The 25,920-nt window shown below is 39.5% G+C and overlaps 1 protein-coding gene across 9 annotated transcripts in view; it reads right to left on the bottom strand.

Moving 5' to 3' along the window:
- Positions 1-25,920, bottom strand: part of LOC131688976 (teneurin-m) — a 573,241-nt gene that overhangs the window by 289,926 nt on the left and 257,395 nt on the right. For all 9 annotated transcript variants that reach the window (XM_058973677.1, XM_058973678.1, XM_058973676.1 and 6 more), the window contains one exon: positions 9,752-9,931. In XM_058973677.1, the coding sequence (XP_058829660.1) occupies positions 9,752-9,869 (118 nt within the window). In that variant the 5' untranslated portion in view covers positions 9,870-9,931. The remainder of the gene's footprint in view (positions 1-9,751; positions 9,932-25,920) is intronic.

The raw sequence follows: 25,920 nt of genomic DNA on the forward strand, positions 1-25,920 counted from the left end.
GCCACCACACGGAACGCTTGCCAGCTGACATGAAGTAAAGCTCACACGAAAGCTGCACACACATGGACCAGCCCGGCGTATTTTTTTGCGCTCTGCCCTGGGGCTCCTCAAGACGAAGACGACGACGGATGCTGACTCTGCTGCTTGTAGAAGAAAGAAGAAATCCCTGCACGTCAATAAGTTCGCTCGTCGGTCTTGTTGGCTGTATGCACACACAAGAAGTTCTCAAGATGTTCCATGTTACACATCAGCTTGCTCCGTTCCAATCCCTCTGGCAGTGGCAGGGAAAAACCGGGGATCATCTCGTCACGCATCCACCATCTTTTCGGGCTTAGCACTTGCTTCCGAGTCAAACGCAGCCTACTATTCAAAGGAGAAATGAGCGAAAAATTACCTAAACTGTTTGGTCCGGTACCGGGTGGTGGTGTTGCAGCAAACCAATATGCAACGCCAACTAAGGAATATGGGGCATCGGAAGAAGGCTACTGAGTTGCTTGCGAAACAAACGTCCGTAACAAATGATGGGACGCACACAGATCACGAAGCGCATCCGATCCGGGGCGGGGGGCAGACAGGAAGAAGAAGCGCCCTGACTGACGAGTGAGTTGTTTACGACAATTTTCGTACGACGATGCACTCAAGTGGGCAGGGATGAGCAATTTGTATAAATGGGGAAAAAGTAGCAGCACCATAAAAAGCGAGGAATTGCTACTTTGCTTCGGTGTACGTTCCATGGTTAAGGGTGGGGATGAGAAAGGGGGTGAGTAGTGCATTAGTTTGGTACAAACCCGCACTGAGTGACGGAACGTGGGAAGAATTTTCTATATTGTTGCTTCGGCATGGCAGCAGATATCTATGGCTTGGTATTATGCACAGCAAACAAAGCACAGCAGGCCAATGCAGTTGATAAAAGATGCTGATGGTAACAAGTGCCGTGGGGGTGGAGAGGGGGGCTTCGGTTTATTGTGGTGAAAAAGCTTGTTTGCTTGGATCTCCAGTGGATGTGTAGCAATTTTCCAGGTTTTTTGATCGGAAAGGGAGAGTTTGTACATAGACACAATCACACCGGTCACTTGAGTTGGTAAGCGTTGCTGATGTAAATCTGCGTAACAGTAGGGACATGTTTAAGCGCGATTCAGACGATTCATCAGCTTCCGTCAACGTCAACGGAACGTCACCGTTCCGTCAGGATAAGTTTAATACTTTCTCTTGCGTCCGTTCACACATGCCGTACGTCAAAACGTTCCGTGCCGTTGATGTTGTGTGTGAATGCCTCCATTTAACTGCATGTAACTTATCCTGACGGAACGGTGACGTTGACGGAAGCTGATGTATCGTCTGAATCGTCCTTTAGGTTTTTTAGAGCACAGTAGGCTGCAGGGTTGGTTGTTAGTAAACTTGGTGTAGGGCCAATCTGGCTAACTTCAACCTGGTTGTTTGTTTTTTGATAATAATTGTTTCGGGTTATGCATGTGGTGTATGCAGTCGTGTAGTTAAGTATAGTTGAACGTCCGACATTTACATGATTTGTGAAAATTTATAGCCTCAATAAAAAGATCTTTACTAGAGCAGGGAACATTTCCAGGACATGACCATTTTATGGATATTTCTTAAAATAAATTTCATTCAAATTTTGCCATTTGTTAAGCATAATGACACATCACAATGAGAGTGAAATTGATTTCCAGTAAATTATATTTTCAACAAACAGTGCGTATGTTTACTGACTTTAGTTATGTTAGCAATGCAATCAAAGGTTTTTTTTTCGAGAGTTGTCCTACTGGAGCTGTAGAGCTAGGTTCTCGGAAGGGCTCCCCGTCAGAATCACATACTACAATTGGCAGACGAGACAGGCAATGTTGCCCACTAAAACACTGTTTTAGGCCGCGAAAACGGACATTCATGAGGTTCGCGTTTGAGACAGCGTTTGAAACTTCGTAAGTGCTAAAACGTTCACCTTATTACCAAGTTTGCGCGATCGCGGGCGTAGGTGTGCGTTGTTAATCGCGAAGGGCATAAGCGTTCGTATGTTAACGTGTTTGTCACGTGTGCTCGTGTGCATGTGACTTTGCGTGTACAAAACTGGATTTTGTAAACGTGTGGCCATTCTTACTTACGCGTGCGCTCTTGGATGGTCATGCGGACCTTCATTTTGATAGTTAGTTTTCAGTGTATAATTCACATTCTGACAGGGAGTAAGTTACCCCATATCACTAGAGTCCCCGGTCATGTCGCCATGTAACGTGGTGTCCAGTGAATATGAGAGCTTTTTTTTAATTGGTCCAATTGAAGGCATGGACCTAGTCTGCTGATAACGAGGATAGAAACATCCGGAAGCGACCGATTCATGATCGTGCGAGCGCGGGAGTTTTTAGGTTCACGCTTGAGACCGCGTTTGAAAATTTATATTAGCTGAGACATTCACTTTATCCCCGGGATGTTATTATGTTTACGAGATCGCGGGTGTAGGTGCCGTGGATGGTCGCGAAGGGCTCAAGCATTTTTATATTAACGTGTTTGTTACGTGTATATGACTTCGCGTGTATAATTTCGATTTTATAATCATGTAGCGTGTATTCTTGTTTGATCGCGCGCGGACCGTGATTCTGATGCTTAATTTTTAGTGTATGGTACAGATGGTAGAAGAGAGTCCGTTTCCCCATATCTCCAAAGTTCCAAGTCATGTTACCATGGAACGTGTTGTTTGGTGAATATGAGCGTCACTTTTTTGATTGATTCAACTGAAGGCATTAGTCCAGACTGCTAGGACCGAGGTAAGACTTCCGGACGTGACCGTTTCACGATCGCGCGAGTGGTGGGTTAATGCTTGAGACCGTGTTGGGAAGATAAGGTTCAACTGAGAAAACCTCAATAGGCGGCCATCTTGGAAAACGAAAAAAGCAGTTTTTTCTTACAAAATCTTCATGCAGTTTCCGTTGCAAAAATTTTCATGAAGTTCAATCAGTAATACTCCACCAATGCCACGAATACATTGATTCGTTTTCACGAAGATTTTTCCAACGGCGTGAGAAATAACTGCTTTTTTCGTTTTCCAAGATGGCCGCTTTTTGAGGCTTTCTCAGTTGAACCTCAAAGGTGCTACGTTTACTTAACTAGCGGGGTGTGTTCATGTTGGCGAAATCGCGGGTGTAAGTATGAGTGGATTATTGCAATTGCATGGTCGCGTTTGTGACCAAGTTTGTGTTATCGCGAATGCCGCGAGAGTTTGTACCTATATGAATACAGATAGCGTATAGTATATTAATAAAAGAACCATAACATGTCGAATAAAGAAAAAAAGATACAAAGAGCTTGATTAGAAGTGTATGGAAAAACAAACTTATAGATGTACAAAAGAAGCAGGCTAATGAAGTAGAATAGAAAAACACATATAACATGCAATCAAACTCGTCTAAACGCAGCAAATGTTGTATATTTACCATAAACGACAATTACATTGTGATAGGCTTTCATCATGCTGTGCTGGCCGGGAATGGATGGTTCGCGTGCGTCGGTAAATTCATTATACCCTAATTTATCCAATCCGACCTTCTCGAATGAATAGAACCAAATGCGTAGATCGAACACCGGAAGTATTATACGCCAGTTCCGCATCCATTCCCTGACCCAAATGTCACAAATACTCAGACGAACACATACACAGTTATACATACGACTAGTACATAACAATTGTACACTCATACGAAAAACTACGATTATTACAAAAAGAACAGCTAATAGGTTTCTACTTAGGTATTTATTAAATTTATTAAATTAAATTAATTTAATTAGTCTATGCACGATGACGACGTCGACCGATAAATGGACACACAATGACTCCCACTGTGAGCCCCGTTTACGAATACCACCATCAAATTGTAAAACAATGTTTGCAAACACGGTACACAGCAAAAGTCAATCCACGTCGACCCGCCAGTCGGTCACGTTACCGCGCACAGACTAGTGGTTGAGCGTTTGTATGCGCAGGTGCAGAGTATGAAAGAACATAGAACATAAGAAAGGCGCATAAGCCCTCTCGGTCTCCTCTATGCACCACTATCGAGGCGTAATGCAATAACCATCTTAAAGCAATTGTCTGTCAGAGGTTCTGCAGCACTGATGCATGCAATATGCTTGATGATGTTTGCAATACCGTTAAACCCCTCAACCTTGGGGAGGGACTACGACTTCAAAAATGTAATTGAAATGAAAACACTTTTTATGATGCATGCACTTACAAATATTCTGGACTGGGATTTTAAAGGATTCATCAACTGAAAATAAATTCGTCGACTTCGCTTGCATATTACAAAAGAAAGTTTGAAGGATATAATACTTGTACAAGATTGTTTATTCGGTTTTTAGGGAGTGTTTAGTCTGAGTTAATGACTGTTAGGCAAGTGTTTTCTTTAGAGTTTTCAATTTTTTATCAAAGATATATTAAATTTGAGTATTTTGACAACCTTCGCTTCCAGATCACAATTCGTACTACGCCAATGTGTATATTAAATAACTTGAACCACAACCCTGAGAAAAAAAAGCGATCAATTTAAAACTCTGGTATGGTGGTGCAAAGAATGATGTGTCGGTCTCTTAAACAAGTCGTCGTATGTTCGAGTCCAATTCAGCAAAGACTGCCAGTGTTAGCAGGATCGTAGCAGTAGCCTTGAAATTATCCTACGAAGTCTGTTAAAATAGAAGGCGGAAATTTCACAAAGGGATTATAGCAGTTTTGTACGATTTCGCATCGCTTACTATCGTAGATTAAATTATGACATATCTGTAGCAAGAGCAGAGTCATATATAAATAAGTAGACGAATAAGAATTTTCGATTCCGGCATTAACAATGGAGTTAACATACTGGAAATGTAGATATTTTGCGATATCAGGAAACTGAGTGTCTGCGGATGACCTCAAGGTGGTGTGCTGTCACCACTTCTATGGAACTATGAAACTAAATGAGCTTGGATTTCCGACGTATGGTTTCGCCGATGGTTTTCACATGGCCTTCAGCCAATGTAGACGGTCTTTCGGCAAATCTTGGGGACTCAAACCCAAGTACATTCAGTGGATCTACAAAACAATTGTTAGTCCAATACTGGCATACGGGTGCCTTGTTTGGTGGCAGAAGGGAGAAGTCATGACAATCCAATCAACGTTAACCCTTAAATGCGCAATGTTGTTTTAAAACAACATTGCGAAAACCATCTCAACATTATCATAGTAACGTATTAAAACTGATAGACAATTTTCAGAAAATTTGAAAAAAAATTGGCGTCAATCAATATCCGTATCTGCCGACCATCCACTCGCAAATGACTTCCATCTTGATGACAGTCTTCACTGTTTTGTGGAAACCGGAAGCCGCTATCTTGGTTTTCAAAATGGCGTCAATCATCAATTCCCGTCTTCTACTGATCACCCCGTTTCAAATGCCACCCATACTGACAATGGTTTTCATTGTTTCCTTGGAACAGGAAGCCACCATCTTGGTTTTCAAAATGGCGTAAACAATCAATTTTCGTCTGTTGCTGACCACCCGCTTTACAATGACACCATTACTGACGGTGGTTTTCACTGCCTTGTGGAAACCGGAAGCCGCTATCTTTGCTTAGAAAATGGCGAAAAAATCAATTTCTGTCTTCTATTGAACCCCCCCCCCCTTTTGAATGACACTCATATTGACAATACTTTTGACTGTTGTGGTAACCGGAAACCGCCATCTTGGTTTTGAAAATGGCGTCAATTTCCTTCTTCAAATAACACCCATATTGATGGTTGTTTTCACTGTTTTGTGGTAACCGGAAGCTACCATCTTAGTTTTCAAGTGACCATCTCTTTTCTAATGATACCCATATTGATGACGGTTTTCACTGTTTCTTTGGAACATGAACCCGCCATTTTGGTTTTCGAATTGGCGTCAAAAACCAATTTCCGGCTTTTGCTGATCGCTAGCGCTTTACAATGACGCCATTATTGGTGGTGGTTTGCACTGCACTGTGATAACCGGAAACCGCCATCTTGGTTTTGAAAATGGCGTCAAAATCAATTTCTGTCTTCTATTGATCACTCCCTTTCGAATGACACCCATATTGATGATGCTTTTCACTATTTTGTGGTAACCGGAAGCTGCCATCTTGGTTTTCAAAATGGCGTCAAATGTCCATCCATACGGAACCGGTGCCGGAATGGCCTTGAGGGAGCTGTAGAACCGTATGAATGGAAGAAATTCGCATTTCGTATAAAGCTATGAACCGAAATCGCTGGAATGATAGAAAAATATATACATTTTCTTAGGTTCTCCCGGAACAGTTCTCCGGTCTCCAAGATTGGTCCAATTCATGTCTATTGTGAAGGATCAATGGGAAATAGTCATATGTAGCACATTTCAAAATACAATTACTTAAATTTACGGGATGTTTCTTCAAAACTCGTCCGTCACCCCACTGGGATGCCGGATATACCCCAAGGGAATTCGGATTAGTTCCGGAACCGGTCCACGGATTTGAACACTACTCGGTATATAGAAACTGGACTAAATTCCAGATCTTTCAAAGCCAGTTTCATCCAATTCAGTCAAAAATTGACGAAATGAGAACAAAATTTAAACAAAATTTTCAGAAAAATTTTAGCTTGGTACTGTAAAGGTTAATGTGAAAAACTGATACTTCTGGATAGAAGTCAGATCTTCCTCCAATTACAGCCCCTTGGAGATCTGCAATGGAACAACTTACACAAGTCCAACAGGCAGTGACACCAGACTAAGAGAAACGAAAGCGTTGAGGAAAACACGGAGTCTATCGGTTTTTTTTTATTTCCCCCTTTCTTTCTTAAATAAGCAGGAATTCAAGAAATGTGGATGAGAGTCAAAGGAGACATAAATGGGAGATAGAAATGAAGGTAGAAAACTGCAAAAATGGTAAGTTTTCTAGTACACATGTGTTATGTTATATATATATACAAATTGAACCAATATACTAAATACGTGTCGATTTCCTGCTTAAATGGAATCGAAAGTCTTACTGTAATGTTACAATTCAATTGATACAAACATTAGAGTAAGGCGGGGCTAGTTGATGGAACGATGACCTCGGAACATGTCCGGCACTGTACACGAAATGGGTCATCGGAAAGTCAATTGAGCTAACACCTTCCTAAATCCGTGAACCAAGTTATTTGCATGAATGTTGCAAACATCTTTTTTTCTGTAAATCACTACCAGCTAGTGGGAGATAGGATGGTTAACACACACACACACACATGTTCAAGAAAAAACAAAAGTTTGCTGCGTGCGAATTCTCCGAAAATTAAAAAAAAAAATAGTTTCTAGCAATTTGAAAAGTGCAAATTGGTAGAATAAAATAATTTTCTAGATACTACACTAGGCTTATTATTCATACTTAGATCTTATTTTCAAACCTACACAGCCATCTCATGTTACCGTTACCACCTACCCGTCTCCAATTCTTCCGATCCAGTTCTCCAGATCAAACACTTCGTTTCCCCTAGCGTCCCATTCCTGTGCCTGTTCTTTACCAAAAATCCCGACTGAATGGCAGGGCTCCGCATGATTGACACAGATATTTGCGAAAGCGAAAGCGCATCGAGAAAACACACGAACCTGTACTGTATCGGTAGGTGCGTGTAGGGGGTAGGTACGATTCGCTATAATAAATGTAATCATTTCGCGCGCGCGTTTTTTTTCAAACCTTCTCCGAAAATCACGACAGGCCCTCAATCCAACAGCGACGGAACGACTTTGAGCATCACTTTCACAGCGTCGAAAATTTTCTGCGGTAGTAGGCTGTGTGTTGTTTTTTTGTTGCCCGTCTCACAGATCGGGATGAAAGCAAACTGCGTACGAACATATCCGTAGTAGGCGTAGCGTTGTAACGAAACCCGTTGATGGGGGGTATGTTTCTCGTTCATGTTGCTGGCATCGATCGGTTGCTACGTGTTTAGTAGGCAGCAATTGCAAGAGTTTTCTCGCCGATGCAATCCATACTGGACCCGTCAAAATCCGCTAGAGCTTGGAGGTGTCATTCGCTCAAGCAGTCAGCAGAAAAAAAAACCAGTGACAAGTGGAAAAATAATCAAATTTCGAGACATCGAGAGGATCAACCGGGTCGGGCTAAGGCGCAACCTACACCGTGCTGAAACACCTTAAACCAGGAGAGGTGGAAAATTATTAAACGACCTGCGAGCACTGACAAAGCTGTCCATCAAAAAATAAAAATAAAAAAAAATGAACGGGGCCGACTTGGCAGCGGCGATGCAATCTGGATCATGTTGCTCTCGACTGACGGCCGGTCCGGGCGGGTTGCATAATTGAGCAACTGTTGCTCTCCAGGGGTGCACTTTGGTGGAGCAATGTTTTCTTTTGCAACGCCCTACGAACGAGACATACGCACGTTCGATTGTCGTCGTCGTCGCTAGCACAGATCAAACCAGATGCTACAGTACGTAGTTTAAATGCAAACAAAACTGACAGTGTAGTGGTCGTCGTATTTGAAGAATGTGCTCAATGGGGTTTTAATTTTTTCCCTTTCATATGATCAAGCAGCTGCCATCCGATAGCTAAGTGGTGCCAGCGCAAAGTAAACAGTAGATTTGAGATCTTGAGAGCGATCGATGTTTAGTATGCAAATATAGAAAGACGACGAAACGAGGTCATAATAATTAAAGCGACTGGAGTGGAATTGGCAATTGACACATATCGCATATCTATGGATACATTTAGTTGCACAACATGTCGGATACTGTCCGATATAAAAAAGGTATCCTCCGCCGGTAATTTAATCCAACGTTCGCTACGCTGCCCACGCCAATCAATGTGATGCTCTTTGCCGTTGCACGTGAGATCGATCATTACAAGCTCGTTTTTCTGGTCCAGCTTGAGCTTACGCGTTTGCGAGTTCATTTGACCTGACCCACCGAAAAAACAGGCAATTCTTTGAAATTCAATAACCAGAACAAAAGTCATCCGAACCTAGCCTGGATGAACCGTTTCGTGTAGCTGGACTGAACCAGCAAAAAAAAGTTGTATCCGAGCAGAAAGCTTTTTCCCTTGAATACTGTTTTTTATCTTTCACATTTCTAACAGAACACCGAGATCCAATTTAAAAATAAGAGCGAATGTTGATGTTTTTGAACATCTGACAGGGACACAAAACACGCCACCGAGAGTCTCGCGAATCGAACTGTTATTATTCTATACAGCGACAGTACCCAGCAACAACAGGAGACAGGCTCTCACTACAAAACCATCGAACAGCGCACCTGTAGCCGTCAGGTGCTTCGACTACAATTGACAGCAGTTTTAATTAATTTTCGATACCCAGAAATAGAAACGCCTCACATTGCTCCGCGCTCAGCTAGCCGTGAAAGCGTCGCCTATTGTTTGTTTACCTAGTGCTGCTCTCTACCACCCGGCACTGAAACTATCCGTCGCGGTGGGTGGCATCTGTTTGCTTTGCATTCGCGTTAAATAATTTATCAAAAGCGAGCTTGAGCACTTTGCGCTCCCAGTCCCCCGGCCAGTCAGTGTCACTTTTCAAGAGGCGGAAAACGGGGTTCGGTAATACGATCTTCAAATATTTACCCTATCACAACGTTTATTCATCGTCTTTGGTTTTTACTATCTTAGCTTGTCCATCCACTGACTATATTACTTGACGGGACCGGCTGCTTCCAGTTAGTTTACTTTGCGTTGTAAGTAACGAGAGAAGAAAAAGAAGGAAAAGAACTCACCTATATTTCCGCTCGGAATGTACACGTTGCCCGACGGCGTTCGCACCAGACACGACGGTTCGAAATCGACGCCCAGCTCTGTAGGGTTACCGGTGACACGACCATTCATCCGATTCATTGTTGGATTACGCGGTGGTACATCTGGTGGAGCTGAAGGCGGAACTCCGTCCAGGAGGCAGCCTATGGGAAAAGAAAAATATGAAATCCGGTTTTAGTTGTCATTCGATTTGTAGATGTTGTTCGACAGACACAGAGTGTGGGTGGTGTAAAAATCGGACGTTCACACTTGATTTGGATTGGCGATGGGAGAGGACAAACAAATGCACGTTTAGATAAATGATTGAAAAGAGCTGAAAAATGGTAATCATTCAATCAAAATGGACACTAATGGTGTGCGTCTAAAAGCGTCCCCGTTGAACTGATTAAAAGTGATGTACCAACACCGACGAGGCCATTAGTTTGTGTCAAGCCTGAAAAAAGAGACTGGCAGTGTGCTGTCGGATCGCAGTGAGCTGTTATGACATGATGTAAATGTCGATGCGGTTCAAAGGCTTCAGATGCGAAGCTTCGCTTGCTTTGATGCTTGAATTGTGATTGTTGTTTTCCTGTTTGGATTATGGATTAATACTGGAATGGTTGTTTTGACACTTGATCGATATGGAAGAAAAGAAATCAAAGCTTGACTTAATACTATCAGGACAATTTTCCTTGCCCGCGTTTGATGTGTGTGATTAAGTTCCGGTGTTACATTCCAGCCGCATCGAAAATCTCAAAAATAAACTGCACCTGTCAGATATTTGAAAGGAATGCACCGAATCGGAGCCAGCAACTTCGCAACCTATTCATCGCAGTTCTGTCAATAAGGCTTGTTTTCATCTACCTTACCATTCATGCGTTAATTCCCGGCACACGCTTGATAATTGTGGTGTGTGCGGCAGAAAACGAGAGTGCCCCCGGGTAGATTCATATGCGACCACATAATTTACTCATCACACCACCACCACTCATTATTGTCATCATCATCAACACCATCATCATCAGCACCATTAGCCGATTAAGCGGAAGCGTTCGGAGCCAACGGCGAAATAAACATCGCACACAATCACTATCATTATTGCACTATGGGAAGTCAGGTGGACAAAATTTAAAAAATGTGTAGCTCTAATTTGTTTTTTTAATACAGCTAATAAAATTCTTAGATGCATCAGAACAATTTTTTTGAGTAAGTAATATAGTTGACGCTGACTAGAAAAATCAAAAATATATTTAAATATATGGTTCTTAAACGGGTTTATGATTTCATAGGCAGACTAGTCAAATCACGTACAGGTGCAGTAGAATTGAAATCCATGTAAATACTGGTCGCAGTGATTGGTCTCCTACAAACAAATCTTTAGAATTAAAAATGTGAATATTTGAAGCACTTTTGTAGAACAACTTTTTCTTTTCAATGCCCAACTTTGTTTCAAATATTTTTTCGTAACTAGATCACTGCATTCGGATCGCTTATATATTTTGTGGTAGTGCATGCAACTAATCAACTTCTCCGTCATTTTGTCGAAAATATGTTCAGCGATGTTATACTGAATCTTTCGAAAACTGTGCGGAAAAATTTGAATTTTTTTCCAACTCATCTCGGTCCGAGTCGTCAATGTGGTGCACCAAGCAAATACTAAAATGGTGAAAAGTTTTAAGGGAAGAATGTCAATATTTTGTGACAATTACATAGAATCATGGGTTTTGGACTTCGTTGATTTCAAATCTGAAATCAGTTTTTCGAAATTCAGAATGGCCGATCCAATATGGCGGACCCCCACTAAAAATATGTGGTATTTCAGCTAAAATCAAGAAGAAAAGTTTTTGTGATTTATAAACACGAATTTAAATTAATATGTACCAACATTTTAGGAAAATGGCGATTCCAATACGGCGGACCAAAATGTGACTTTAACAACCCGAAGCATTCTGGGAACGTGCATAATGCCATGAAAAGGTTTCTACCTGAGGCGCGCGTCTCGAGCCGGCAGTGCCCCATGGCGGCCAGTACGCGGCTTCGAACAATGGCCTGTAGAAACTTATTTGTTGTGCGGATCAAAAAAGCCGTTTAATACCTTTCAAAAAACGCAAAGAATTTTTTTAAATTTTAATGAGGACCTCCCTTTAAATAAAGATTTATTGCCAATTAATTTCTATAATCATTTGTATAGAGCTGTTTGCAACAAACGGACTCAAAGGGCTGTACAATACCGAAAAGGTAATATTTGTGAGCTATACATGACTGTTGGATGAATCAGTTTGTGTCGAGCTACTAGCAGAGGCTATTATTTACATTCACGCTGGTTGGACCGTATTTTAAAACACCCGAACGAAGCTCATTTGTGGTTGCTTCCCGCTAATTTCATGCACCGATTTGCAAATCTTGAACAGAAAACAATGTGATTTTAGTCGAGTTCTACTCTTCAATCTCATTTCGGAAGATGGGATATCAACACTGGAAAAAAGATGATTATTACGATGTGGAAGCCTGCGTTTGAACTGTCTGCATTGTTTAGTTTGTATAACTCCGTACTAATGGCCGGGGCTAATTGAAACAAATATCTACCACCTGAAGAGTATTTTCATTAGCAAACAAAATAGAGCTTATAAGTACTATAAAAACATACAGAAGAATTAAAATTTGAAAATTTACACCAATCATGTCAGAATCTCATTTATGAACAACAGATGAACATAAAGGACAGACGCCAGCAGCTTCCTACGATCTTTGAATTCATTGTAACAACTCAACAACACCAACGCTAGCATCAAAGGTTCTTTTCAAAATCATAATTATATTAGAAAATAATTTTAAAATTTCTCATTGAAACGTGATTCCGTTGAATATTATAAGATTTGAATTAAAAGCCCGAAGTGTAGTCACGGACATTATCCTCCCATCTTTCTTGTTTTATAATGGATCTATGAAAACAAAAGATGTTGAACATTTTTTGAAGTCGACTTACGGTTGTTGTTGGTGTTCAAATCAGATGTTACATTTGATAACCGTTTTGTCGGTCTGTTTCCTGAAAATCATCTTGGTGTCAGGGTCAAGTCAACCTTGGACCATCCCATCACAGTGCCATTCAGTTCAATTGCACAATCTTCTGCCAGAGCAAGATTGGGGGATTTCGCGTGGAGGCAAAGGATTTTGGCAATTAGGTCGTTGCCGTACTGATACGAATCTTCTAAATATTTAAGTAGTCTCTTAGGACATTCGCGCTTCATTCAAATTCCGAGGTTAATGCTCTAATAAGTAGGGTTCGCAGTACCGACCCTTTTTAGCAAGAACCGGTACTACGGTACTGAAGCCCTCAGTACCGGTAAAGTACCGGTACTCGAATATTTTTTAAAACATTCGAAAAAAGCTTCAAACTGAAATTGAATGCTCAAACTGATGATCTTATTCACAGATGATTGATTTGTGCTGATCAAAAAACATGTTTATTGTTTTTAATTGCTTCGGAATGGTAAGACTTATTTCACAGAAGATATTTTTCATATAGGGCATCTTCTTTTATTTTGAAATCTAGGCCACTTTGAAAGCAATAACTGCTAAGTGGTGCGACTTTCGTCGATTTGAACAGATGGTAAATGTATGAAACCCTATTAACAACAGTAAATCAAAGCGAGAATGGCAGTAAATCCGAGCAGGTTAATCGCATTTCCTCTCTTGCTTTTCTGAAAATTGGTTCCGACCTTTATGTCGTTAGCCCACTATTCTCTAATGCATATCAAGGCTCCTTGCTTTCCTGTAAACTATTGAGTTTTGCTGAATTTTCCGATCACCAATAATTACAAATCGCTCCGTTTGAAGCAGTTCACCAAGTCTAAACGCTGTTCGTTCTTTTATAGATAAAGGTTTAAGAGCAAACCAAATACAGAGATGACTTAGACCATAGTCTTAGTACGCGCCACCCAGTGAATAAAGGAAACCAATCGGAATGTCGCTAATAAAACTTTAACTTCTAGAATTATTATGATGATGACCCCAACTCATTCCCACACAAAGGTGTTATCTCAACGATTTATCTATAAGGCAAATTAATATAATTAAACGTTATCTTGCAGACCGATATTTTGAAACAGATCCCCCTGCAGAGTTAACATATTTGTCGTGAAAAATTGTATAGTACCGAAAATACCGGTACTGGCTTTTGTTCAGTACCGGTATTACGGTACCAAAGATGGGTCGGTATTCCCGGGATTTTCGGTACCGGTATTACCGGTACCACAACCCTACTAATAGGTAATAACTGTTTTGGGCAATGGCAGTATTTTCGCAAACAGCGACATAGTTCCATTTTCAGGCAGTCCGAGGTGAACAGGTTAAATAGAAGTGGATCTAGTGATGTTTCGGTGTTGACCTGCTTGCACAACGGAATGGATCCATTCAGCGTGACCTGGAGTGTTCTGACCGACAGACCGTATGGTTGTATCAATCAAACTTGTACACCGGGTCATCGTCCCAGACGTTATCAGAGGCCTTTTCAACGTCGAGCAGAGCCACGATAGAGGTTGCTTTTGCCTTCTGAGGAAGCCGGTGATTCTGGTAAGTTGGTGTACGATTCAGGGACCGGTCCAAAAATTATACTGTTCTTCATGTAGGTTATTATTTGGAAGAGTTGAATAACACAGTGAGAAAACTGATGGAACGATGGCTTTTGGGAGCGGTCTCAGATATCCTGATGGAGATTTCTTTAGCTGACTTCCACGACGATGGGAATAGCTAAGTTGGAGGCACTGGTTCATGATCAAATGAAGATGTTCAAAGAACTGAACACAAAGATATGACGTGTTTACCTAAGATTGTAAGTGTGTACCGCAATATGGTTAAACTTGTTGAAACGAACGAATATATTCCGCTTGTTTTTTTATTTTTTTTTATTTAATTGATCACCATCTAGATTCGCTTACACTGATTACAAATGAAATGACTATGAATAGCCCCACTGTTCGGCTAATTATCTGTACCTGGATGCTAGCTGCTGTCTTCTCTGAGACTCTTAGGGCCTATTTTTCACCCTTGCTTAGCGCTTAAGCCAGGTTTAAACGTACTGGTAAACCTGGTTTCAAAGTTAAGCGCGGGTGAAGAAATCGGCCCTTAGATGGATATAATATTGCTGGACTTGTACGACATTGTATGGCAACAATCGTCTGCTTGATTTTTGCTTTACTAGTCAAGAGCTCTTAAGCACTTGTAGAACCTTCGTTGCGGTGTTATCGCGTGTCATGGCGTTCAGTCGAATGATGGATCGAGAGAGCGTTCGGAATTAAATTTTTGTATTTTGCAAGACTTGTTAGTAAGTTTCTGTTGTTCTGTATCACAAACAAAAAGATTAATCACACCCAAAAATTGGGACAAAACATAAATTTAATTGGTTGGATAAAAAAGAGCAGTTAAACAATTAGAGAATTAGAGAATGCAATTTCGAAAACTGCGCGTAAGCACATCGATTTTTTTCGATTGTTGTTTTACCGATTCCTCCAAGCACGGAACCGACATGAAAAAAGTTACCACAAATCTTCCTAGAAGAAATGATCGCAACTTTGCAACTTGGCTGGATGTTTATAACCAGCTATGGTTTAATTCAAAACTCAATTACAACATAAACGGTAAAATTCATTAATAAATAATGACGTGAACTTTAAGATTCTGGTAGATATAGATATAGATATAGATATAGATATAGATATAGATATAGATATTGATATAGATATAGATATAGATATAGATATAGATATAGATATAGATATAGATATAGATATAGATATAGATATAGATATAGATATAGATATAGATATAGATATAGATATAGATATAGATATAGATATAGATATAGATATAGATATAGATATAGATATAGATATAGATATAGATATAGATATAGATATAGATATAGATATAGATATAGATATAGATATAGATATAGATATAGATATAGATATAGATATAGATATAGATATAGATATAGATATAGATATAGATATAGATATAGATATAGATATAGATATAGATATAGATATAGATATAGATATAGATATAGCTCTACGTACACCCGTTGGTGCAATCCAAAGATGCAAGTCGCAATACGGAGTAGTGGTCTCGGGATGATTCTTTGTCGAATTACAGATGGTGAGAATGCTAGTTCGCCGTATTCCTTTCCATGTGACCCTGCAACATGGCACCCTTATGCGCAAAACATGCAACACAAACACCCCATAAAACAAAAATATCTGACTCTTTGTAAAATTCATGACTTCCGGGATACACTGTGCCATTAATTACTGAATGTTTTCATATTTCTGAATTAAGCTGGGAAAACAATTCATTGGATTTCTGAATTCTTTGATACCAGAAGCTTTCCGAAAGACCGGTTTATAGGCGTCATATTTCACAGAATTTCATATTTTAGAAATAAATATATTTATCATTAAAAAAATTTGTTTTCCATCTAATTCTCAAACCACTGGCACGGTTTGGTAATCTTGAATTTCATCTGTACGATCCATTTGTACGATCAGGTTGAGAGCCTCGAAACTTGGTGATCATAGCTTCTAATTTCCAGGTCTAGAAGAGATTTGTAGAACTTTCGTGTTATGCGGTATAGTTCATTTGAATACCATGTGTTGAGGGTAAATGATGTTGTGTTTTCACTTTATGAAGTAATTTTTTCCACTTAACAAGTTTCTGACTTTTGAGCGTAGCATTTAATTGTTAGAGCCACTTGTAGACCAAAATCAGTGTACAAAAAAAAGGTTCAACTGTTTTACTAACAAATCCAGCAATATTAGTAAAGATTCGCATATTCATTTTACATTCTTGAATCTTCCACTAAAGCTAGTTTTTCTGGTGTCAAAAAGTCTCGAGAATTAAATGGAATAATTTGAACTGCCACATGACAAGTTTTTACGATAATTTTGCTCCTGATCCTGAGTTCGAAGGACTTTTTAATGTGTATTTATCAACAATTAATCTTGAAGAAATTTTAATGGCAAAAAGTCTAAAGAAACAAATGAAGAACTTAAACTGTTTGTACGAACCGTTTTCATGGACATTCCATCTCATTTTATTTATTTACCTTAGTTTTTTATGCGTATAACTCTCGATATTGAAAGACATTTATTTGAGCCCACTATTATGAACTTTTCTTACGGTAAGAAGTTCATGAACGTTTCATCCCAATTCCTTAATTTACATAAGTTCATTATGTACTAATAGCAGAGTGATTGGGTTGTTCCGGACCATTTAAAAAAATGCAATTTAATTATCACCGTGGAGTTCATTCGTTATTTATACCAACGGGGATGATTGCGGCAATTAATTACCTTCTTTGCTGTTGTTACAATCACTATAAGTGTTTGTCCGTCATAATTCAAAGTCATGCTTCAGTCTCGGAATCGATCTACTCCTTCAAATCCATTAACCAGAAATTAAATCTGGCACGGTAACAAGAAATTTATATTGTGATATACAAAGAAGTCGGTTATAAATTATTCAATAAAATAGGAACTTATTTTTCAAAAATGAATCTATCGAGAAATTAAGCGATTCATTAGTATTAAAAAGTATTAAAAAGATTGGGGAGTGGTTCATAAATTAAGCAGTCCCGGAATTCTGGATTAAGCAATTTGTGAATCTTGGATCCCAGAAGACCAAAAATCTATATAACTTGAGGATACATGATCCAAGATAGTTCACGATGAACTGGTCAAGAAATCATGTACAATTTAAGAAAATGGAAGTTTTTTAAATAATCAAAATGATCAACTTCCTAACGTTATAGAATTAATCGCTGTTTGTTAACATGTCTGGGAATGTTATAAATCTGCACCGGTTAGACAACAAATTGTATACACCACAGTTTAAATTGAAAATACTCGACGATGAAAGCTTTGCTATATATCTTCCTTTTGGATTGAATAACTTTGCGCATGAAAAGCTCATTTAAGTTTCGACTTCGCGCCATCAGTAGTGTGGCAGACCTTCTCGGCCACCAGAGAAACAGAAAATAAAAAAAAAACAGATAACACTATTCGTGTTGGATCCAGTTCAAGGAGTGTTTCAAATTCTTTTCAAAATTGACTGAGGGAATCTGCACACTGCAACGCTATTTTCACATATAAAATATCTTGGCCTAATTCGGTCACTCTGAAGTCGGTTTTCAAATACCCTCGCAGGATTCTCAGGATTGTTGATGGAATTGAAACCTGGTTTCAGTTAGTAAGTAATCCCGTTCTTAAGGCCAGAACTGCGTGGGGCCTTTGAGGGATTGATTGAATAGTAACAGTCTCTTCTGGTAGAAACACTTCTCTCTGTAAACTTGTCCGTTCACTGGCACTCCAGTGAAGATGGCTTGCTAAATCAACAACTTGCCAAAGAATTTACTTAATCAGAAAAAAAAATTAATTTTGACTAAGAATTTCGCTTATACTTGTTTTCGACAGCCAGACTATGTTTCAGAGTTCTAGTGTGATATTTACCGGCAGAGATCGATTTAGCTTTTGGCCATATCACGCCCAAGGACTGTTGGACTGCCCCAATCATATTCGTTCGTAGTTTACGGTCAATTGTTCCACTTCTACATTTGTTTGGTTCTGTGTGATCTAACGTTAGTGTTTAGGATAATTGAGACTGTAATCATTCCTCCTGATCACGGTAAGTTTTCAACGAGAGTGTACAGATTTTTTTCACGACTCTATTCGATATTTTTATCGTGTTAATGAATCCTAATAACCACTAAGAAAGTAATTCATTTTGATTAAAACACAATAATTAAAAGGAAGCCGGAACGATTTGGAATTGTTGACCATATCCCGGCTTTTTAGTTGGCATTCAGCTGATATTCTGAAGCAAAGTACAATATTTAGATTGTTCTCTAAAAGCTTTTAGGAAACATAAACAGCCTACTGGCCAGTAGCGTACACTATTTTCAATGCATTCACATATTTTAGAAAGAGGATACTTGTATTAATTATCTTTTATATTTTTAACTTTAGTAAGCAAAGATAGTCGTTTCGACATGTGTCTCATTAGCAAATGGAATTGTGTTGGCAACCAGTTAGACGCCAGATCTAAAGTTAAAACATTTCTTGTGTTCAATATCCAACAACTGAAATTGGGTGAGGACCCGAAAGAGCGCTGTTCTGATTTTCTGATGAGACCAGCGAGATCAAAAACATCATTCGGTTGGTAAGCCAGTGCAATTCAACATGTTTCATTTCTCCACGAGGATAAAATTTGTAACTGGCACCATCTTTACAGCCATTTGTGAACTAATGAGCCGCAGTCGGTAGTAGTACTAAAATGTATTTATTCATATTGTATTTTAAAGTTGACTAAAATGTACATGCATAAAATTCGAACTGATAGTTTTTGGTGGTAGAATCACTTAAAAATTCTTCGAAAATTTTATTGTCTATGTATGTAAACTGTTGTGAATCACAACTTGTGATGGCATTTAATTAGTGGCACTCCACTTTCCGGTCGAAGTATATTTTTCAATATTAATAGCCATATTACTCAAGAAAGAGCAAGGAGTTGAAGAAACAAAGTTCAGAAAAGCGTGGAATAGGGTCATATGAGTAAGCTTAGAGTTTCCCGGCACCTTTTGTCTTCTAGTTCAGGTCAGTTAAGTTGTCGGGAAACTTTGCTGGGAAAGGTTGCTCATATGACCCTATTTCACGCTTTTTGACAGTTTTATTCGTGTAATTACTTGAATTTATAGTATTTACTGAAAATGAGGCCCGACATCGAAACGTCAAAATAATCATAACTAACTTTAAGAATGCATGACCGAAATAATTTCAACGATTAAGAGTACAGGAATAACAAGATGAAATTTAGGATTCCACGCTTTTCTAAACTTTCTTTATTCAACACCTTGGACTTCCTTGAGTACTATGGTTCTTAATATTGAAAAAATATACTTAATATTGAAAAAAATATACTTCACAGTCCCTTGCAAATTAAATGCCCACCATTAAATGCCAATCCACCTAGCGGTGCAATTGTGCCTTTCTCATTTCTCTAAACTATGGCACGGAGGCTTTTTATGTTCAACATAATTGTGGAAATGTCCATTACATTCTTAGTACACTTTGCACTTATACACAATGTCATGCCAGCCACGAACTTGATGAGCTACGTGTCGACGGTGAAACACTTGAAACAAAAAAATATCATACTCCATTAGCCTAATCAGCATTAGATCAATGTTATCTGCTTGCTAACTCATTTTGTCATGCGGGGCTGGGTATGTGAAGAGGGCGAAAGTCCCATGAACGAACGACTCCCCAGCTTAAATTATTATGCTTTGTGATACAGTGGTGGTTTAAAGATGACGGGGTTGAAAGGGAGGGGTATGAGGGCTGGATGGGGTGGTGGTCTGAGGGGTGATATAAGGAGATTTTTAAAGGAGGGGCGCGAACAGTAGAGGGGGGGGGGTGTAACCCCTCTCCGTAAACCATCAACTACGCCTCTGTTAAAATCCAGAAACCCTAAACGAGTCGAAAAAAAATTAGGGATTAGGTTGACGTTTTTCAGAGTGATTGCATAACCTTTCTATATGAGAAAGGCAAAAATGTGCCAAAATCCAAAAAAGTGAATCGTAGTCAAATTTTTTTTTCGAGTTTGCATCAAATCTCGACGTTTCATGCACCTTGAACACATTTAGCATCAAAAATAAAAATTCTATTTTTAATTTTTCCTATAGTTTATATGAGAAATTTCTGTGTGGCCGTACTCTGAAACCCGTAATTCCGGAACCAGAATTCCGATCGATCCAAAATTCAATAGCAGCCGATGGGAAGGTTGCACCTTTCATTTGAGACTAAGTTTGGGCAAATCGGTCCAGCCATCTCTGAGAAAAATGAGTGACATTATTTGACACATACGCACATACATACACACACACATACACACACACATACACACACACATACACACACATACATACATACACACACACACATACAGACTTTTTCCGATCTCGACGAACTGAGTCGAATGGGATATGACACCCGGCCCTCCGGGCCGGGATTAGGTTGACGTTTTTCAGAGTGATTGCATAACCTTTCTATATGAGAAAGGCAAAAAGGGAAAAAAATATGTGTGTAAACCTATTCAAATGCATTCATAGCAACACAAAGCGGCTATTTCTTTGGCAATTATTATATTCGAGGATCAGCTTAAATCGTTCTTACGCCGAAGGACATATTTTTCGTTTGAAGTTATTTGCGTTTCGAATTTTTCGTTTGAAGTTATTTGCTGTTATCCATCTAAAATTAAAAAGGTTTTACTGTTCCTTCTAGCAGATAATATGTTGACCAGTGAACTTATATTTAACATAAGTGAAATTAATTTTGATGTTAATCTTTGGAAAACATAAAAGCAAAAAAAAACTGCTGAGAAAACTTATTTTTGACATCTGTATGCATGGAACTTTCCCATAGTGCATTCGAGATATATTCTCGAGCCCTTTCCCTGTTCGTTCGGCTCAGATTTGACATTAATGCTTGTGACGTCTATTCCCGGCCTTGTTGCTTTGCACCACTTCAGGCGCCCAATTTCGTCATATATGACAGTGTAGTCGAATCAGTTCCAAACGAAATCATCGAAGGAGGCGTAGACAAGCAGGCGACGCCAGTATTTAGATTCAAATTCAAAAGTAGTTCTGTTTAAAACAAATGAAATCACATGGTCTTCATTTTTAACACGAGATACACACGCAAATAATCTGTTTATCTGTGTAGTATGTCATGACATACTATGATTTATGAACCAACTGCGATTGTTGTTGCTGTTGTTGCGATTTGCTATCAACGCTCTTCTGTCTGGCTGGCTTTGATCTTCATCAGTCGGTATCCAATGTATCTCTCCCCACTCTTCCGGATCCATTCAAGTGTGGGCTGAAATCGGACTGGAAAAGGTAATCAGGATCATAAATCTCATTTCCGTACGCTGTCTGAGCAATTATCAATCACGCAGCCAGACACGGTTATAATTTTATGTTTGCCAGCATCACTCCGGTCGGTTTCGGAATGTGGAAACGTAACAGTTTTTCTTCAGTACCTATACATATCACCAAAGACCGTCCTCCTCGGAATGGTTTAACTACGATTGGACATGACAGGATTGTCGTGAAATTGACACGTCGAAAATCAACCTTTTGCTGTAATGAACCTACTTGCGCCACTTTTCACTGTTTGAACTGAGTGGGTTGAAATTATTATTATGTTGACAGTGGTCGGAAAAGCAACGAGATCAAAACAGTTTCCATTATGAAACTGTCAACTTGTCAATGGTTGGTGCATGCCAGGTGTTGATTCAACTCGGAAAACGTAATTACAAATCTGCCAAACAATTGGAAAATTGGAGTGATTTTCCAATTAAATGCACTGTCCTTTGAGTAAGAATCGATTAGTGCCAAACGAAACTAATTACTCATGTTGCAGCATGACGCTTTATCGAGTGATTTAATTTTAGAATGGACTTTGTAGGTTAGACACAGAGTTCAAAAAACAAACCTGATAAAAGTTTTTAATTTGTTTCAAGCACACCCAATCAGAAACGCTCGGTTGGGTCGGTCACGATGCCTACCGATGATGCTGGATCTCAGCAGGCATGTGATGGAACCAATCCCGCCTCCCGCCACGCTGAACGAAATCTGTTCGCTGCATCGCAGTAGGCAGGGGGTAGGTCACATAAATCGCAGCCGATGTTCCCTTAACGGGGCGTTAAATTGATACGATTGGCTCCGGATGTCAAAGTCTTCTCCGTTCGTGCTTGATGCTGGTTTTGTACAGCTAACAAGACCGAAAACAGAACTTTCGACTGCTGCTCACGATTCTCTTCTCGGCAATGATGAATGTACGTATTTTTCGTATCAAACAAAATAAACTAACCACAAAACTGTTCCAATTAGCCAAACTGGCCAGGTGAAGTTCCATTTTCGGTTGCTCTCATGCGAGTGATGAGCGCTTTAGCGTTCGTCACGGGCCGTAAACGTTCCTCCACTCCAACCACTAGTTAGGGCGAATTTACATAATCTATGCAGAATTGTTTGTGTATGAAGGATTTTACTGCCCCATTTAGACGGTAGAAGCCGGAGAGGGAGAAAAAAAACTCCATTAGGCTTTTTGAATATGACAGAAAGTCGTTAAAATTTCGGATTACGAACCCTGGAAAGGGGGAAGCATAAATCTGCAATAAAAATCTGAATGGGCCCCTTCCATTCGGGGTAAACCAAAACAGAGAAGGGGGAAAGAAGCGACCTAGGACCATAAAATTAGTTTTAAAGTATGGAAAATTGAAAAATCCTCTTAAGAACGCTGTAAAGGCATATGCCTGCCGCGTCCCGATCCGGGTTTAGAACGTAGAATGAAAGTGAGCCTACTACGATGGACGGCGCTCGCTACTACAGTAGTGTCGACCGGAATGACACGCTTGCTGTGAATGTCGTAAAAAATGTTACTACTTTGCTTTACCGACATTCAAGATACGGGACATCATGGCCGGCTTTGATGTCGATGACTGTTGGCAGGCAGTTGGCGGTGATGGTGGCCTACTTTCTCATTTACGATCCGTGCAGCGCTTCCAACAGCGCATCGAATGACCGACGGGTGAGTAACTTCCGCCTGCTTTGTCCGGCCGCGTAGCCGGACCGTTCCTATTTCATGAATATTTATGGTGGACAATTTTGCCTAAAACTTTTCTGGAGCGGGTGTGTGTGTGGCTTCGTACGCACACACTTTTTCCCACGTGCGTGCGTTAGTGCGGGAGTCGGTGTTTATGAGCTGCGTGCTCGGCGGAAAACAAACGACCCAAAATTAGCTTACTAATGGGTAACATATTAAAACAGGACGAAACCGGCAAGGACCTTTTTTTGGGGAAAAAGAATCGTAATAAATAAACGACCTTTGCCTGCTGCTGGTTGGTCGTCTTCCGAAACAAGTTTTTGCTCCAATGAAGCAGGAAAACTAGTGAATGGTCAAAATGATGGTCGCAAGAGACAAGGGGAAAGCTGAGTGGAGTCCCAGCTGTAAACTATTTAAGTGCTATTATTCAGTCAAGTTTTTTTTCCCGGTGATCCCCGATGGTGTTGGCAAGCTTCAATACTGCTTTATGATATTTGTCGATGTCGAATCGAGTATTTGGTGGGTTATTTTTCACCCCCGTGTTTGGACATCGTAGTAGGCTGAAAGTGTTCTGTTTATTTAGGGAATTCGTTTTTTTTCTTTGTGAGAGTGGGTGGAAAATTTGGCTGCCTGAAGTGATTTTTTATTGCATTTTTACTTTGTTCTATCATGTACATGTGTAATTTGTGGAATTTTGTGTGATTAAATGATGTTTCGTTGAACTGGATTAAATTTTTTAGTTCAATAGTGAACATTTATTTATTGATTCCACCCAACGACCGAAAACAAATGACGGATGACTGCATTTAGAAGACAAAAGTCAGAAAAAAGAAAACAGAAGACAGAAGACGGAAGACAGAAGACAGAAGACAGAAGACAGAAGACAGAAGACAGAAGACAGAAGACAGAAGACAGAAGACAGAAGACAGAAGACAGAAGACAGAAGACAGAAGACAGAAGACAGAAGACAGAAGACAGAAGACAGAAGACAGAAGACAGAAGACAGAAGACAGAAGACAGAAGACAGAAGACAGAAGACAGAAGACAGAAGACAGAAGACAGAAGACAGAAGACAGAAGACAGAAGACAGAAGACAGAAGACAGAAGACAGAAGACAGAAGACAGAAGACAGAAGACAGAAGACAGAAGACAGAAGACAGAAGACAGAAGACAGAAGACAGAAGACAGAAGACAGAAGACAGAAGACAGAAGACAGAAGACAGAAGACAGAAGACAGAAGACAGAAGACAGAAGACAGAAGACAGAAGACAGAAGACAGAAGACAGAAGACAGAAGACAGAAGACAGAAGACAGAAGACAGAAGACAGAAGACAGAAGACAGAAGACAGAAGACAGAAGACAGAAGACAGAAGACAGAAGACAGAAGACAGAAGACAGAAGACAGAAGACAGAAGACAGAAGACAGAAGACAGAAGACAGAAGACAGAAGACAGAAGACAGAAGACAGAAGACAGAAGACAGAAGACAGAAGACAGAAGACAGAAGACAGAAGACAGAAGACAGAAGACAGAAGACAGAAGACAGAAGACAGAAGACAGAAGACAGAAGACAGAAGACAGAAGACAGAAGACAGAAGACAGAAGACAGAAGACAGAAGACAGAAGACAGAAGACAGAAGACAGAAGACAGAAGACAGAAGACAGAAGACAGAAGACAGAAGACAGAAGACAGAAGACAGAAGACAGAAGACAGAAGACAGAAGACAGAAGACAGAAGACAGAAGACAGAAGACAGAAGACAGAAGACAGAAGACAGAAGACAGAAGACAGAAGACAGAAGACAGAAGACAGAAGACAGAAGACAGAAGACAGAAGACAGAAAAACAGGAAATCAGAAAAATAGAAAAACAGAAATACAGAAAAACAGAAAAACAGAAAAACAGAAAAACAGAAAAACAGAAAAACAGAAAAACAGAAAAACAGAAAAACAGAAAAACAGAAAAACAGAAAAACAGAAAAACAGAAAAACAGAAATACAGAAATACAGAAAAACAGAAAAACAGAAAAACAGAAAAACAGAAAAACAGAAAAACAGAAAAACAGAAAAACAGAAAAACAGAAAAACAGAAAAATAGAAAAATAGAAAAACAGAAAAACAGAAAAACAGAAAAACAGAAAAACAGAAAAACAGAAAAACAGAAAAACAGAAAAACAGAAAAACAGAAAAACAGAAAAACAGAAAAACAGAAAAACAGAAAAACAGAAAAACAGAAAAACAGAAAAACAGAAAAACAGAAAAACAGAAAAACAGAAAAACAGAAAAACAGAAAAACAGAAAAACAGAAAAACAGAAAAACAGAAAAACAGAAAAACAGAAAAACAGAAAAACAGAAAAACAGAAAAACAGAAAAACAGAAAAACAGAAAAACAGAAAAACAGAAAAACAGAAAAACAGAAAAACAGAAAAACAGAAAAACAGAAAAACAGAAAAACAGAAAAACAGAAAAACAGAAAAACAGAAAAACAGAAAAACAG

This window comes from Topomyia yanbarensis, chromosome 3 (genome assembly GCF_030247195.1).
Source record: "Topomyia yanbarensis strain Yona2022 chromosome 3, ASM3024719v1, whole genome shotgun sequence".
Classification (NCBI taxonomy): Eukaryota; Metazoa; Arthropoda; class Insecta; order Diptera; family Culicidae; genus Topomyia; species Topomyia yanbarensis.